This window comes from Choloepus didactylus, chromosome 12 (assembly GCF_015220235.1).
Source record: "Choloepus didactylus isolate mChoDid1 chromosome 12, mChoDid1.pri, whole genome shotgun sequence".
Classification (NCBI taxonomy): Eukaryota; Metazoa; Chordata; class Mammalia; order Pilosa; family Megalonychidae; genus Choloepus; species Choloepus didactylus.
The window spans coordinates 13435643-13454317 of record NC_051318.1 but is presented as its reverse complement, the minus strand read 5'-3'; the positions used below and the strand labels follow the sequence as shown (position 1 = coordinate 13454317).

Here is an 18675-nt window from a genome sequence, read left to right as displayed (position 1 = left end):
GTTTTATACATTCCCATCTTTTAACCTCCAGCTTTCCTTCTGGTGAAACTCTGAGCTTCCCCTTAGCACTACATTCACAGACCATTCAGCACTGTTAGTTATTCCCACAATGTGCTGTCGTCACCTCTATCCACTTCCAAACATTTAAGTTCAACATAGTTGAACATTCTGCTCATAATAAGCAACTGCTCTCCATATCCTGGTAACTTATATTTCATGTCTATGAGTTTACATATTATAACTAGTTCATATCAGTGAGACCCTGCAATATTTGTCCTTATGTGTCTGTCTTATTTCACTCTTGTGCCCTCAAGGTTTCTTCATCACCCCATTTTTTTTAAGATGGTTTTGTTCACCCACCATACTTTCCATCCTAAATAAACAATTGATGATTTCCTGTATAATCACATATTTATGTATTCACCACCATCACCACTGTCTATATGAGGACATCTCCATTTCTTCCACAGAGAAGGGGGAAGAGTCAACAAATGTAGAGAGACAAAAGAAAAAAAGGAAAGAGAAAAAAAAAAAACATGACAGCTAGGAAGCGACAAAAGGAAAGATAGCGTTAAACTAAAGTAGAACAAAGAGTCAGGCAACCTCACCAATGCCAAGAGTCCCATACCCCTCCCCCAAATCCTCCCCCCCCCATATGCATTTAGCTTTGGTATATTGCCTTTGTTACATTAAAGGAAGGATAATACACTGTTTTTGTTAATTATAGTCTCTAGTTTGCATTGATTGTATTTTTCCCCCAATCCCACCCTATTTTTAACACCTTGCAGTGTTGACATTCATTTGTTCTCCCTCATGAAAAAACATATTTGTACCTTTTTTACAATCGTTGAGCACCCTAGGTTTCACTGAGTTACACAGTCCCAGTCTTTATCTTTCCTCTTTTGTTCTGGTGTCCCACATGGCCCTAACCTTCCTTTTTTCAACCATACTCACAGTCATCTTTGTTCAGTGTACTTACATTGCTGTGCTACTATCTCCCAAAATTGTATTCCAAACCTCTCACTCCTGTCTTTTCCTTTCTGTCTGTAGTGCTCCCTTTAGTGTTTCCTATAGACAGCAGGTATCTTGTTCACAAACTCTGTTGTAGTCTGCTTGTCAGAGAATATTTTAAGCTCTCCCTCATATTTGAAGGATAGTTTTGTTGAATATGGGATTCTTGGTTGGTGGTTTTTTTCTTTCATATCTTAAATATATCACACCACTTCCTTCTTGCCTCCATGATTTCTGCTGTGGAGGCACTGGTTTTAATAAGAGATTGTTAAGAGTGACTGAAACAATTAGGAGTTCAAATTAAACTACAAGACGTCCGTTTTTATAATAGCAGTCACCTCATAGAATGTGATTGATGCATTACCAAGGCTCAAATATTTTGCTTTGTATTTTTACTTTTTATCCTGTCCATTTGACCTTTGTAACAGATACTAAAGAAAACAATAGCTATAGATTTTTGATAAAATAAAAAAACTAACTACAATAATTTATTTTGTTATAAAATTTAAAAGCAACCTGTTTGCTTCTACTCTGCAGAATAAAAAGATGTAAAAAGGCTGTGTCATCGTGTAGGGGGAAGAATATGTTATATTTAGAAGACTAGGCTGATGGGGTTCTACCTGTTATTTGTCATGTGACATTAGGCAAGTCTCTTAATGGCTCTGAAGCTGTAGATTCCCCAGTCTGTGAAATGTAACACTTTTCCTGCCTTTTTTACAGGGTTTCTCTGAGGAGTAATTTTGTATTTGAAAAGTTTATAAACTAAATGTACTATACAAATGTAGGAAAATATTATTTTTTGGTTATCATTCATAGTTGGTCGTCACTATTTTAATGTATTTCTTATTTTCATCAGCAGTAATTCAATATTATACCTACTCAAATTGGGCATGCTTTTATACGGGAAGAAGTTTTGTGAAAGAGAGCTCTACTACCGCAAAATGAGATTGGCTTGAAAATAGGTTCCAGAATCTGTTGTGACTCTTAGTTATTTTGTGTTTGTCTGACCTGTGATCAGAATATTTTTAGATTACCTAGAACCAACTAAATATTTGAAGATTGCTCAAAATTGACTAATGACCAATTTATTAGCTTAGCTAATACAACAGAAAAAAAACAGATGCTATGTTGATGAAAATTATAAACTAAGCATTTAAATTCATCTTGTCTTAATTGCTGCAATACAGAGAAATCTACCCTCAATCTTTTGCAGTTCACTAAACAGATTGCTTTTAAGATTGTAAAAGTTGTGGGTAACGATAAAAATTTACTCCTTTCTTAAATGTAACCAATCATTCAAAATGCCATTTTGGGGATAAGACTTTCTAATATATACAATAAAAATGTGTAATAGGATAGCCAAAATAATTTTGTAACATTTGCAAGACTTATGTCCTGATCAGCCTTGTGTGAAGAACAACTGGTAACACAGATTACAGTAAAAAAAAAAAAAAAAAAAAAAACAATATCACCTTGAGTTAATTTGTTAACAACTACTTCAGTACTGTGCACAATGTATTTTTCATGATATTTAATAAAGTCTTTAAAAACATTTTACTATGTTTGCATACTGACCTGTATTTACTAAGTTAGCGTGTCAGTGCTTTTGTTGAGATAAAACATACATAGTGATATCACTGTATAAGTGATCATAATATCTTGGGTTCTTTTTCAGAAATCTTCAAAACAGTTTACATTTTTCCTTCAGTTGTGATTCATAAATGTATATATAAGACTTGAAATAAAACTATAACAAGTTTCCAATAAAACTGTTTTAAAGTAACTTCACCTTCTGAAAATAGTAAAATAATTTTAAACTGTTCTGCTGACTTCCAGAATTAGCCTCACTTTGTACAAATTTCAAAAATTGAAACTTATCTGGGTTACGTATACTTTCAAATTCATAAGAAGTATTTTCACTCTTTGTAGATACTTATTTTCCATCACTAAAAGTGATTTGATTCGAACTGTTTTTTAGAATATATCTCCATAGTAGTGTTTACAACAGAAAATAGATACATGAAATTTTCTCTTTTGTATGAAATGTCCAAAGTTCATGTTGGTTAAAAATGATATATTTTTTTCCTTTCTTTAGGTTTTAATTTCTGTTCTTTTATTTTAAAAGAAAACTTGTCAAATCAAATTGGGGTCTGTTAATAGAAATTTGTTAAATCGGTGTGGCCAGTATTAAATGGAACGTTGTCATGCTCAAGCCTAATATGAAATCGAATGACATAATCCAGACTTAAGATAATTTCTAGGCTGGTTTATAAACAGTATTTGCAAGTAAAATGCAATAAAGCGTAGGAAATAATATTGCATTCAATGTGATTTCTGGCTGGCAGGTGTGTAATGTTTAATTTATACTTAGGTACAGTGATTCTACCTTAGCAAATTATGGTGCATGTTATGTTGTACACATAGTTTTATCAATACTTATATTTATACTTATATTTTATACTTATATTTTATCAATACTCATTTAAGCCAAATAAGTATTTTAATGTTCGTTTTAACAAAAACCAAATAATTCAGTTTACTAAAATCTATCCTTTATCTGCTTTATTTTCTTATTTTAATTGGAATGTTGAGGTGAATTGACAAGAGTGAGGTGGCAGTGAGTAGCAAAACAGTTACAGTAGAAAGGGTCATTTTAAAAAAATTACTTAAGTGTTGATGAAATTTCATGGTATACATACCATGTACTTGTTATATAGCCTGGACTATAAGGAAAATGAAAGTAGATTTTCCCCACCTTGGTTTTCTATAGTTGCATAGTATTGGTGTTAACTGAAGAAACGTATATGGAATCAGTTGATTATATTATTCACCCCACCCCCATATATTTGTTCCTTTCATTCTTATCCTGATAGGTCTTTAATTTTTTTAAAAAATATGCTCTCTTTTAATCTGTTTTTATTAAGCACCAAGAGCCAATGGGTATTCTTCCCAAGGAAAAAAGACTTGATTGTCACATTATATCTTAGGAAAGGTGGCAAAGCATTTTAGATCATTAAGAGCTGTAGCTCTGTTTTCTTTGCCTGCTATTAAACACATTGAAAAAAAGACTGAGGAAAAAAAATTAGAATAGGTTAATGCTGCTAGTAAGATATAGCTAAACATACTACATATGCTTTGACTGATATACTTTACCTTCCCACCAGGTATCCTTTACTAAATACTTTTTTTTTTTTTCCAACAGTTATTAGTTATTCTTTACCCATGTTCCTTGTTCTTTCTGTATCATAAGAAATAAAAAATGAAAATATTAATCCATAGTGTTAAATATCACACTTCTTTTTTCTGTTTTGCATTTCAAGTGTTCTTAATATTTGCTTTGCAAATATTGGTCAGGAGTCTGCTGTGTACAGCGTTATGTGTCAAATATAGATACAGCATTGCGCAAGGCAGAGATGGACTCTAGCTGACTTATGGCTTTTTCTGAAATGTAGCAGTGCTTTAATTAAGATGAAGAAGCCCATCAAAAGAGTTTGGTACTTTAGTTTTTGTTTCGTTTGAGAAACATTTATTTATAAAGTGATTTTTGTTTTAAAAAGTGATGTTTTGATTTGCTGAATGTCCAAAAACATTATACCTAGAAAGCTTTAAAGGTGCGTTGTACAAGGGTACAAGGCTCTTTTGTTTTTTTTTTTCCTTATCTGAGTCTTTCATATTTCTAAATATTTCTGATGTCAGCTGGTCATTTACATGTTATTTCTTTGTGATTATGTGTATTTATTGAAATATCTTTCCACTTGCTTTCTTTATACCCCATATGTCATCAAAAGGTACCGCAGTTCTAATATGCCAGCCAGCAGTATCTCTTAAAATTTGTTCTTTTTTTTTCCCTTTTTCATTTAATCCCTACAGAATAAAAAACTTTCTGTTCTTGAAAATACCTACCAAATGAACAGGGATAAAGTATACTCAGAAAGCAGTTACATTTTAAGTATGCTTTACAAATAAAATCACAATATTATCTACTTCTCTGTTGTAATAATTTATTTTCTGAGAGTTGTATGCTTAGGAAATTGAATTTTAGCTCCATATATGGGAAATTTTAAAGTTACTTATGTTATCAACACAATATGGAATTATATTTTCAATATCTTTTGGTATCCCTGAGTTTCTTTTTCTATTAGGAACATATTGTACATCAAATTATCTTTCCATCTTTTCTTTTTTAAGCTTCTGTTAATATTTCCTTTCTTTCAGCATATAATCAAGTTTCACAGAGCTTCTAAAGCAAACAAGAAGCCAGTTCAGTTACCTCGGGGAATGGTGAAGTCACTATTATATCAGATCCTAGACGGGATTCACTACCTGCATGCTAACTGGGTGTTGCACAGGGATTTGGTAAGTTGGTCTGTACTTGTGTTGAAACTAGAAAGTGGTGCTGACAGTGGATGCTTTTCTAGTTATCTATGGAGACCATTGTTTTTGATGTGCTAAGGTTATAGGCCTACAAGTGTTAGTGCTACATTCTCAAAACATAGCCTAGCTTTGTAAATCCTGCTTCTTTGATGTCCACTAGTTGGTGATTTTTGCAGATGTAAGAGAAGGCATATTTGTTTTCCTAAGCTTTTGTTTTCTTTAGTCTGTAAATAAAGCATTACCAGTTATTTTACATTTATTTGATGCCAAACTCTGGAAATTGATATATTTATGAATAATTTGGAAATAAACCTTTTGGAGCCTACTGCATACTAAGTTACGTATTAGGAAAGGAAAATGTTAATTTTATCTGTTCGCTTTTAAAATCCTATACTGCTTAGCAATCTTTTGATCAATAAGCCTTTATTAATCATAATTGACTTATGTTATTGAGTCGGCTTTCTGTGTCCAGGTGAAACACATTTTTCAGTATTTAGAAACTTCAGAAGTTGGCTTTCTTATTTTTGTTTTATGTGGCAAAATGCTTTGTCTTTTTTTTTCGCATCTAGAATATTTTTGTTAATTAAATCTTGATAGTTCTAAATTATTTAAACCTCACATTGCCCTTTCTTATTACATAATTACATTGTGCTTTTATCATTTCTTTTCCTTGTTAAGGTAGCAACTATAGTAATATTTGTAACAACACATTCATTTCAAACAAAATAATCATTTTGTCTCTAATCACATGTTTTAATAATACATGGGGAAAATCCATGTGGAATTTGAGGTAGGGCTAATCAGACCCCTCATGCAGAATTCTTTCCAAGCTGCTCTATATTTAATGCATGAAATCTGTGGCCTTCAATTTAGCTATTCCAGTGTTACATTTTCTAGGTGTTTCATCTAGTTTCAGTAAGTTTCCTTGAAATATGTATAATGGTAACTATTTATCTCCAGTTCTCAAATGTAGGAAGTATTTTGTCTAGGGCCAATGATAACAGCAACAATTTGTTGAAAACTTTTTCCTTTATGCAAATTTAATTTTCTTTGTTTTTGTTTTATTTTTATTTAATTTTTTTAAATTCAGTTTTATTGAGATATATTCACATACCATACAATCATCCATGGTGTACAATCAACTTTTCACAGTCCCATCTTATAGTTGTTATGCAAATTTAATTTTTAGTAGAATTACAAAATATTACTTACAAACAATAGGTTTGTTCAAAAGCTATATAACATGACTTTTTTTTAACCCTTTCCCAAATATTTATTTTTTTATAGACGAAATATTTACCCTGTAAGACCAGGTATAATTACTGGTTGTTTATATTCTTTGCTCCTTTTCAGTCAAGTTTATATAAAATGTAGCAATGCCTACTTTAACAGATCTACATAGATTTCTAAGGTTAGGAATTGGACCAACTGATTGAGTTATTGATTTGCCAAAAGAAAGTTGTTGCAAACCAGTCTTACCTTTAAGGTAGATAATTGGCACAGACCCTCTAAAAACGATAATACCTCAGAATGTTATTGAAGCTTTTGTTTAAAAAAAGTGGCTTCATTGTTAAAGGAAATATTGATTTGAGATGGTATGGCTGTGAAGTTCTTTGTTTAATATATGTAGTTGAACTTTTCCAATCAGTAGTCATGTTTAATAAATAAAGATTTGTTTTGTTGCTATTAATCATCATACAGTAGCAGATCAGTAGCTGAGGTCTGTCATCTTTAGTGGGAAATAGAGATTTAATAATTCTAGAAGCTCATTATTGGGCTGAGGGTGGTAAAATATCCATATGTATGGGTGTTTTTCAAAATATGGACTGGAGAGGAAACACATGCAACATTTATTTGTGTGAGGCAACTTATGGACCCAAGCCAAACTTTTTAGTTATAGAACATTAAAGTAATATTATGTTTACGTAAGCTGGTTTGCTTATATGTGTTACCTGTTTGCTGTAAGTAATGATGAATAGAAACACAGATACATGTATGTGTAGGTTGGCTGTTTCCCTTCACTGCTCCCTTCCTTTTTGCTTTATTTCCTTTCTCTCCTTGGGAAATGAAAACAGTCTGTAGTCTTGGTTCTTGTGTTACCATCCTGTGAAAATGAGTAAACAGAATGAGTAAACAGAAGCACAGGTTGAAGTGCTTCAACTTCAGTGTGGGGCAGGTTTTCCATCGTTTTAATTTTTTCAGTAACCTGCTTATGTAAAATGCAAGAATTGGGTTAAAGAATATTAAGAATTTCTGCCCAGTCCTTTAAAGAGGAACTAATTGGGCAATATTAAGAAAACTTTAAATAATGTTCAAGTAATTAATAATAAGGAAAGATTTGAAGTCTGTTAGCCTGCTTGAATGGATTTTGGTGGGTTTTTTTAGCACAGTCAATTAAAAACATGAAGCACGAAAATCATATTTGATTGTTTTTATGTGTAGAAGCCAAGGTTTGATTTGGCAATAGTGTCAGACCTCTTTTCTCTGAAAAGTTAGTCCTCCAGGATAGAGTAAAGCACACTGGCAAAGGGAGACGTTTACACTGTCAATACTTGCGTTGTGACTGTTTTGAGACCATGCACCGGTTCACTCTCTGTGTCTGTCAGTCGGGCCTCTGTCAGTACAACTGATTATTTTTTGGAAAAAAAAATTTAGGAATGATTTTCTTGTGCAGCTTGTGAAATTTTAGTAAGCTAATTTTTCTTTTACTAGGAAAAACTTGGTGATAAAGTAAAAATTTGAAACACACTGTCAGATACGTATATTATATATATGTAAATTATATATATATGTATCTCCTAGGATCTGTGAATCCAATTGAAATGACCTGTGCTACAGTCTGACTCCAGCTCCTTTTCTTTCCCTAGCCCACTCCTTAGTTTCCAGCCAACCCAGAATATTTTCTGTGCCTTGCCTATTTGAATCTCCTTCTCCCTTCATCTCCATCTTTTGAAATTCTACTCATCCTTTAAAGCCCTGCTCATGCTATCTTCTCCCTGAATACCCTAGGGAAGCAACAATGTTTACATCTAAAATCTTGTAGCAGTTGCTTTGAACTACCCAAGGGACACTTATTGTTGGTAGTAGGCTCTCTGTTCAATTGTAACATCCTGAGGGCAAAAACTGTGCCTTAATACTTGGTGCCTGTCCTTCCCAGTGCCTAGCAAAAGATCTGTATATACAGTATTGCTCACAGTATTTGTTGAATGAATGAACTAGCTAGCTTGTAACAGAAACAAAATGGTTTCTATAGGTTATTCTCTATTTCCGGTATTACCTGCTGCTGTTCTTCATCTACAGCCACATACACACTTTGTTGCATAATCTTTCTCCTACTCTCTTATCTCTGCTATGATTTCAATGAAACAGTACAGAAAAACATTTCTTTTTCCATTCATACTGTATTCTAAATCATTAAAGCAGCCTCCCTCTTTCTAAAAAGTCTCAGCTCTTACTAGTCATTTCAAAGGCCATTCAACTAAAAATATTGATCTGTTGATCTCTTATCATTCTCTTCCTCTACCCAGTATTTTTTTCCCACCAAGTGAACCTGTTTGCTTACCCTTTGCCTGTTTATTCGGATGTTCTCTTTAGGTTTTTTTTTGTTTGTTTGTTTTTTTAATCTTAAGGCTGGAATATCTCCATCAGAGTTCATTTGCTCCCCTTACTTTATCCAAAAATGTCTTAAGGTCACTTGTATAAATTATTCTTTATTTGTAAATAAGATTGGCAGTACTAACCTTCCTGTAAACATTCAAGCTATTCTGAACATGCAGTTCTCATGTTTCACTTTTTATGCTACATTTAACTGACTGGCTCAATATTGGTCACAATGTAAAAAATAATTTCTAGTTAATATTTGTTCATTTTGGGGGGTGTTTTTGTTTTTTACTTTTCTAATGCACTCAGTGTTTTATACATTTTGGTGCAAATATTTGTGAAACTATATCAGACCATAGGAATGTTTATACTGCAATCATATTATAAGTCTTAAACACTTGGGCATGTGACATATTTTCTGAGGAAATTAATAGAAAGTAGAGTACCAGTTACATGTCTGGCCTATTTGCCATTTTTTTTGGTCAAGTATATATCCAGTTCTCATATACTTGTTAATATGTTTCACTTTTTAAAAATCTGATATCTAAAATTTCATTTTAATTATTTCCACAATGGTTTTATCATCGTGATAGTTAACTTAGAACTGGCAGGCACATGGAGTTCTATTTTAGTCCTGGTGCACTAAATGGAATGGAGTATTAAGTGAAATATGCTGTAATAAAATATAATTTTTTAACATAGTTTTTTCTTTTCCTTCAAGCTAACTTACAAGTCTATATCTGAAATTTGGAGTGTTTGGAATATTGCAACTACCTGCTGTTTGGTTACACCTGACCTAAACCAATTCAAAATCATTTTTATGCCACAGTTAAATTTTCTGGAAAACAAATCTTTACAGTGGTTTTTCTCTGGGACCATTCCCAGTTGGGGATGTATACATGAGTGGTACACAGTGTGAAATAAACCAGTGGACCACTCTATCCATACACACATTTAAAAGGTGCTGGAGCCCTTTCAGAGCTTTAATGTGACTTTTAAAAGGATTTGATACTGCTGCTGTTCTGCAGCTTATTTTAATTATACTGGATAAATGGCAGTTTGAATAGGAATCACCTGGTGGGACTTCACCTGTCCTTGTGAGGGATGAGTTGGTTTCCTAGCAACCATTAAATACGATGAAAATGCTGAGTAAATCATTGACTCAAACTCAGTTTCTTAGAGCCCACATTATCAAGGCATCCTATTATGTATTGATGCTAGCATGATGAATTATTAGCATAGTTTAGATCTGATTCCTTTTCATTTTAGTGTTTGGCAAAGCGTAAAATTGCCTGGTTTATTAGTTTTGCTTTCTAATAACTGCTCATATTTTATGAGACTTTTTGAGGTGCATTTTCCTATTGTCTGTTCAACACTATCACTAGTAAGTAACTTGGAGAACTGTAACAAAGCCACATTACTGAATTCGGGGATTTTTCCTCGAGGTTAGTGATTTTTAAATTTCAAGATGTGAGCCATAGTGAGTCAGGAAATTGACTACACAATCAGCATTTTTTTCTAATGGAATAGAATAGAATAGAGGAAATGCAAAGAGTATATCCTATGTTGTAAGGGCAGTTAACTGTTGTATGGGGGGTTTGTTTGCTTTATATGTTTATATGTGACTAGAGTCATGTAATATCAAATGATTTTTCTCCCTGTGGGTTTCTGTTCAAAAAGGTTTGAAAACTATACTGCACTACACTTTCGTAAACTCTCCTTAAGGTACTTGGTATGACTAGGAAAGGAAACATGAAGGAAAAAAGTGAATCAAGTCTTTAGACTACTTAGCTCCAAATCATAAGTACATTAATGTTTCATGCAATCTTCTTGACATTGATGATAATATTGATGAAAATCTTTTGAACAGCAGTAGCTCTTTGGGCTATATATTTTTCTAAGTAGAGATTAATTATTTATGGGTATTGCAATTTCAGGCAGTTTTCACTTTCTTCCTTTAATGTTTTTCTAAATTGTCTTAATAGTTAACAGTGTACATTGTTTGTATAATCAGAAAAGAAAATAAAGGCATTTTCATTCTGGACCAGGAAACTGAGGAACATGTCTATTTAGTCTGTTAATAAAATTAAACCATCATGTTCAATGTGGTTGGTGTATTTCTTTTATTTTATGTTGGTAAAGGATGATCTTTTTAAAAGAAGAAAAGGCCCATACATTTACTTTCTTTCTCTCTCAAAAGAGGCACCAGCAAATTCTTTAGAAACAGAAAGGACCCTGAGATTATCCATGTGCTAAAAACAACAGAGCAACTAAGTAATAGAAAGGAGCCTGCATTTCTACCCCTCTGTTCAACTACTTTGTGCCCTTTATCAATGCCTTAGCTTCCTTGAAATGAGTGTTAGGGACCTGTTAAGCATGTTTCTTTAAGACAGAACCTTGTGGAAAAAAAATCCTTTAAAATTTTCACTCATTTTGTTTATTACTTGAGATTGTTTTATTTATTGGGAGCTCCAAGGATTTAATTCAACTATAACTTTTCTGGTTTGTTTAAATGGGTAGCTAGTGAACCTGTTAGATTGCATTCATAAAATTTTGGCTCAAGGATAAAAATAACAACTGACTAAGGTAAACTTAATTAAGGCGTTCATTAATTTTACTTAACATTTTTAATATTATGCTTATTCTGAAGTTTATTTACTTAAATGACCAGTTGGGCATTTTTACCTCTTGAAAATATTTGAATGTTTGTAAACAATCCTTTTGGTTTCTTGAAGAATGCTACATTTGCTTAATTTTAATATTGATGACTGGGTTCTATTATTTGTAAATAATGAATAAGTAAGTAGCCCACTTAATTTTACTGTATGGCACAGCTACAGATATCATGCATGTTTGTATGGGCAAATTTCAAATTGAGAACAAAAATATTATTTTATTTGCTTGGCATATTCTATTCTGCTTTTCCTTAGATTCTGAATGAGTCTTTTCAGATGTAGTGTCAGCACAATGTCAGAATCTTTTATTCTAAATAATCTCATCAAGATTTTTTTTTTTAAGCATTTCTTTAAGATAATGTTTCTGAGAGATCCCAGAAATTGACTAGAGGTAGAGGATTTTCTGTGTTTAAGTCAGGTGTATTTTTTCCCCATTTTTAACATAATTGATGTGATACATAATTAGGTAAGTTATGTAACTGTCCTAGTTTTGTAAACAAAATTTACTATCCAGAGCTGTGTGCTTCAAAAAAAGAGGACAGATAGCACAGTCATCCCTCAACAGAGGTCCTGGGGGTGCACAGCCTGGAAGAGGGACTCACTCACCAGTCTCAGGGCCATACGCCAATACCAAGGACTTGTGGGTCAGTGGCAGAGACAAACTTTGGCAGGACTGAACTGAAGGATTAGACTATTGCAGCAGCTTTAAATCTCCAGGAACATCAGGGAGATTTGATTGTTAGAGCTGCCCCCCTCCCTGACCGCCCAGACACGCCCCATATACAGGGCGGGCAACACCAACTACACAAACAAGCTTGGTACACCTACTGGATCCCACAAGACTCACACCCCCACTCACCACAAAAACAAAGTTGGGGAGAACTGGCTTGAAGGGAATAGGTGGCTCGCAAACACCACCTGCTAGTTAGATAAAGTGTACTCCATGAAGCTGTAGATCTGACAAATTAGAGATAAGGGTTTTAATCAGTCTACAAATCCTAAAAGAACCCTGTCAAGTTAAGCAAATGCGAAGAGGCCAAATACAAAAGAAAATTTTAAAGCATATGAAAAAAACAGACGATATGGATAACCCAAGCCCAAGCACCCAAATCAAAAGATCAGAGGAGACACAGTACTTGAAGCAATTAATCAAAGAACTAAAGATGAACGAGACTATGGCACAGGATATAAAGGACATGAAGAAGAGCATGGCACAGGATGTAAAGGATATAAAGAAGACCCTAGAAGAGCATAAAGAAGAAATTGCAAGAGTAAATAAAAAAACAGACAGTCTTATGGAAATTAAAGAAACCGTTGACCAAATTAAAAAGATTCTGGATACTCATGGTACAATACTAGAGGAAGTTGAACAACGAATCAGTGACCTGGAGGACGACAGAATGGAAAATTAAAGAACAAAAGAAAGAATGGAGGAAAAAATTGAAAAAATTGAAATGGACCTCAAGGATATGATAGATAAAATAAAACATCAAAATATAAGACTCATTGGTGTTCCAGAAGGGGAGGAGAAGGGTAAAGGTCTAGGAAGAGTATTTAAAGAAATTGTTCGGGAAAACTTCCCAAATCTTCTAAACACCATCAGTACACAAACCATAAATGCCCAGTGAACTCCAAATAGAATAAATCCAAATAAACACACTGTGAGACATATTCTGATCAGACTGTCATATAATACGGAAGAGAAGGAGCAAGTTCTGAAAGCAGCAAGAGAAAAGCAATTCACCACATACAAAGGAAACAGCATAAGACTAAGTAGTGACTACTCAGCAGCCACCATGGAGGCGAGAAGGCAGTGGCATGACATATTTAAAATTCTGAGAGAGAAAAATTTCCAACCAAGAATTCTTTATCCAGCAAAGCTCTCCTTCAAATTTGAGGGAGAGCTTAAATTTTTAACATAAACAAATGCAGAGAGAATTTGCTAACAAGAGACCTGCCCTACTTGAGATACTAAAGGGAGCCCTACTGACAGAGAAACAAAGAAAGGAGAGAGAGATATGGAGAAAGATTCAGTGCTAAAGAGATTCAGTATGGGTATGTTAAAGGACATTAATACAGAGAGGGAAAAAATATATATATTTTATTTTAAAAATTATAAGAGGATAATATGAACAACTGTATGCCAGCAAACTGGATAATGTACAGGAAATGGACAATTTCTTGGAAACATATGAACAACATAGTCTGACTAGAGAAGAAACAGAAGAAACACAAGAACTCAACCAAGCAGTCACAAAGGATAAGATGGCTGATTCAAGAAATGCCTTCACAGTAATAACTTTGAATGTAAATGGATTAAACTCCCTAATTAAAAGATACAGATTCGCAGAATGGATCAAAAAAAATGAACCATCAATATGTTGCATACAAGAGACTCATCTTAGACACAGGGACACAAACAAATTGAAAGTGAAAGGATGGAAAAAAAATATTTCATGCAAGCTACAGCCAAAAGAAAGCAGGTGTAGCAATATTAATCTCAGATAAAATAGACTTTAAATGCAAGGATGTTATGAGAGACAAAGAAGGCCACTACATACTAATAAAACGGGCAATTCAACAAGAAGAAATAACAATCATAAATGTCTATGCACCCAATCAAGGTGCCACAATATACATGAGAGAAACACTGGCAAAACTAAAGGAAGCAATTGATGTTTCCACAATAATTGTGGGAGACTTCAACACATCACTCTCTCCTATACATAGATCAACCAGACAGAAGACCAATAAGGAAATTGAAAACCTAAACAATCTGATAAATGAATTAAATTTAACAGACATATATGGAACATTACATCCCAGATCACCAGGATACACATTCTTCTCTAGTGCTCATGGAACTCTCTCCAGAATAGATCATATACTGGGACATAAAACAAGCCTCAAAAATTTAAAAAATTGAAATTATTCAAAGCACATTCTCTAACCACAATGGAATACAATTAGAAGTCAGTAACCACCAGAGACTTAGAAAATTCACAAATACCTGGAGGTTAAACAACACACTTCTAAACAATCAGTGGGTTGAAGAAATAGCAACAGAAATTGCTAAATATATAGAGACAAATGAAAATGAGAACACAACATACCAAAACCTATGGGATGCAGCAAAAGCAGTACTGAGGGGGAAATTTACAGCACTAAACGCATACATTAAAAAGGAAAAAAGAGCCAAAATCAAAGAACTAATGGATCAACTGAAGAAGCTAGAAAATGAACAGCAAACCAATCCTAAACCAAGTAGAAGAAAAGAAATAACAAGTATTAAAGCAGGAATAAATGACATAGAGAACAAAAAAAGAATAGGATAAATAACACCAAAAGTTGGTTCTTTGAGAAGATCAACAAGATTGACAAGCCCCTAGCTAGACTGACAAAATCAAAACGAGAGAAGACGCATATAAACAAAATAATGAATGAGAAAGGTGACATTACTGCAGATCCCGAAGATCTATGGTTGTGCCTAAGAGCCTCCTCCCAAATGCCTCTTTGTTGCTCAGATGTGGCCCTCTCTCTCTGGCTAAGCCAACTTGAAAGGTGAAATCACTGCCCTCCCCCCTACGTGGGATCAGACACCCAGGGGAGTGAATCTCCCTGGCAACTTGGAATATGACTCCCGGGGAGGAATGTAGACCCGGCATCATGGGACGGAGAACATCTTCTTGACCAAAAGGGGGATGTGAAAGGAAATGAAATAAGCTTCAGTGGCAGAGAGATTCCAAAAGGAGCCGAGAGGTCACTCTGGTGGGCACTCTTACGCACACTTTAGACAACCCTTTTTAGGTTCTAAAGAATTGGGATAGCTGGTGGTGGATACCTGAAACTATCAAACTACAACCCAGAACCCATGAATCTCAAAGACAGTTGTATAAAAATGTAGCTTATGAGGGGTGACAATGGGATTGGGAAAGCCATAAGGACCACACTCCGCTTTGTCTAGTTTATGGATGGATGAGTAGAAAAACAGAGGAAGGAAACAAACAAACAAGCAAACAAAGGCACCCAGTGTTCTTTTTTACTTCAATTGCTCTTTTTCACTCTAATTATTATTCTTGTTATTTTTGTGTGTGTGCTAATGAAGGTGTCAGGGATTGATTTAGGTGATGAATGTACAACTATATAATGGTACTGTAAACAATCGAAAGTACGATTTGTTTTGTATGACTGCGTGGTCTGTGAATATATCTCAATAAAATGAAGATAAAAATAATAATAAAATAAAAAAATTATAAGAGGATACTATGAACAACTGTATGGCAACAAATTAGATAATGTAGAGGAAATGGACAATTTCCTGGAAACATATGAACAACGTAGACTGACCAGAGAAGAAACAGAAGACCTCAACCAAGCAGTCACAAGCAAAGAGATCCAATCAGTCATCAAAAATCTTCCCACAAATAAATGCCCAGGGCCAGATGGCTTCACAGGGGAATTCTACCAAACTTTCCAAAAAGAACTGACACCAATCTTACTTAAACTCTTTCAAAACATCGAAGAAAATGGAACACTACCTAACTCAATTTTATGAAGCTAACATCACTGTAATACCAAAACCAGGCAAAGATGCTACAAAAAAGGAAAACTACAGGCCTATCTCCCTAATGAATATAGATGCAAAAATTCTCAACAAAATTCTTGCAAATCAAATCCAAAGACATTAAAAAAATCATACAGCATGACCAAGTGGGATTCATTTCAGGCATGCAAGGATGGTTCAACATAAGAAAATCAATCAGTGTATTACAACACATTAACAAATTAAAAGAGAAAAATCAAATGATCATCTCAATAGATGCTAAAAAAGAATTAGACAAAATCCAACATCAGTTTTTGATAAAAACACTTCAAAAGGTAGGAATTGAAGGAAACTTCCTCAAAATGATAAAGAGCATATATGAAAAACCCACAGGCAGCACAGTACTGAATGGTGAGAGACTGAAAGCCTTCCCTCTAAGATCAGGAACAAGACAAGGATGCCCGCTATCACCACTGTTATTCAACATTGTGCTGGAAGTGCTAGCCAGAGCAATCCGGCAAAACAAAGAAATAAAGGCATCCAGATTGGAAAGGAAGAAGTAAAACTGTCATTGTTTGCAGATGATATGATCTTATATCTGGAAAACCCCGAGAAATCGATGATACAGCTACTAGAACTAATAAACGAATTTAAGAAAGTAGCAGGATATAAGATTAATACACATAAGTCAGTAATGTTTCTATATGCTAGAAATGAACAAACTGAAGAGACACTCAAGAAAAAGATACCATTTTCAATAGCAACTAAAAAAGTTAAGTACCTAGGAATAAACTTAACCAAAGATGTAAAAGACCTATACAAAGAAAACTACATAACTCTACTAAAATAAATAGAAGGGGGACCTTAAAAGATGGAAAAATATTCCATGTTCATGGATAGGAAGGCTAAATTTCAATAAGATGTCAATTCCATGCAAAGTCATCTACAGATTCAATGCAATCCCAATCAAAATTCCAAAAACCTACTTTGGAGACTTGGAAAAGCTAGTAATCAAATTTATATGGAAAGGGAAGATGCGTCGAATTGCCAAAGACACTCTAAAAAAGAAAAACGAAGTGGGAGGACTTACACTCCCTGACTTTGAAGCTTATTATAAAGCCACAGTTGTCAAAACAGCATGGTACTGACACAAAGATAGACATATAGATCAGTGGAATCGAATTGAGAATTCAGAGATAGACTCTCAGATCTATGGCTGACTGGTCTTTGATAACGCCCCCAAAGTCACTGAACTGGGTCATAATGGTCTATTCAACAAATGGGGCTGGGAGAGTTGGATATCCATATCCATAAGAATGAAGGAGGACCCCTACCTCACACGCTACACAAAAATTACCTCAAAATGGACCAAAGATCTCCATATAAAAGAAAGTACCATAAAACTCCTAGAAGATAATGTAGGAAAACATCTTCAAGACCTTGTATTAGGCGGCCACTTCCTAGACTTTACACCCAAAGCACAAGCAACAAAAGAAAAAATAGGTAAATGGGAACTCCTCAAGCTTAGAAGTTTCCGCACCTCAAAGGAATTTGTCAAAAAGGTAAAGAGGCAGCCAACTCAATGGGAAAAAATTTTTGGAAACCATGTATCTGACAAAAGACTGATATCTTGCATATGTAAAGAAATCCTACAACTCAATGACAATAGTACAGACAGGCCAATTATAAAATGGGCAAAAGATATGAAAAGACAGTTCTCTGAAGAGGAAATACAAATGGCCAAGAAACACATGAAAAAATGTTCAGCTTCACTAGCTATTAGAGAGATGCAAATTAAGACCACAATGAGATACCATCTCACACCGATTAGAATGGCTGCCATTAAACAAACAGGAAACTACAAATGCTGGAGGGGATGTGGAGAAATTGGAACTCTTATTCATTGTTGGTAGGACTGTATAATGGTTCAGCCACTCTGGAAGTCAGTCTGGCAGTTCCTTAGAAAACTAGATATAGAGTTACTTTTATTTGTTTAAGCTGTTGGTGCTGTCACTTTGTTTAATATGATGTTAATGTGAACTCATAATTGTTTTCTTTTCACCTTTATACTTTCACATTAGCAAAAGAGAAATACCCTGCCTCTAGTCAGAATACCAAGAAATAGTTTTTCCAGAGAGGGTTCAGAATTGTCTGAATCTGAATTGTAATGTGATAAAGCATATAAAAATATGCCAGTCTAACTTTCTAGTATTAGAGATAGGCCTTAGAGTATTATATTACTTTCCAGATTTCTGAAAATTTGCAAAAGTAATCTTTAAAGATAGACCATATTAGATAAGGTTTTCTTTTATCTCAGCTAAAATTGTTACCTAAACCTATTTTAAGTCCTTGGTGCCCATAGCCACATAAATCTTTCATGAAGTCTTTTTAGTTTGACACCCTTATTTCTTTGCTGGATACAAACAAATGAAAAATCATCAAATAAGAGGACAAATGTCCTACAGAAACAAG

At 34.0% G+C, this 18675-nt stretch overlaps 1 protein-coding gene across 4 annotated transcripts in view; it reads left to right on the top strand.

Annotated features, from left to right (window-relative positions):
• CDK8 (cyclin dependent kinase 8) overlaps nucleotides 1–18675 on the top strand; it is a 147377-nt gene that overhangs the window by 93624 nt on the left and 35078 nt on the right. For 3 of the 4 annotated variants that reach the window (XM_037800082.1, XM_037800081.1, XM_037800080.1), the window contains exon 4: nucleotides 5227–5367. In XM_037800082.1, the coding sequence (XP_037656010.1) occupies nucleotides 5227–5367 (141 nt within the window). Of the gene's footprint in view, nucleotides 1–5226; nucleotides 5368–18675 lie in introns of those variants that run through there. The other variant, XM_037800083.1, reaches the window with a different exon arrangement.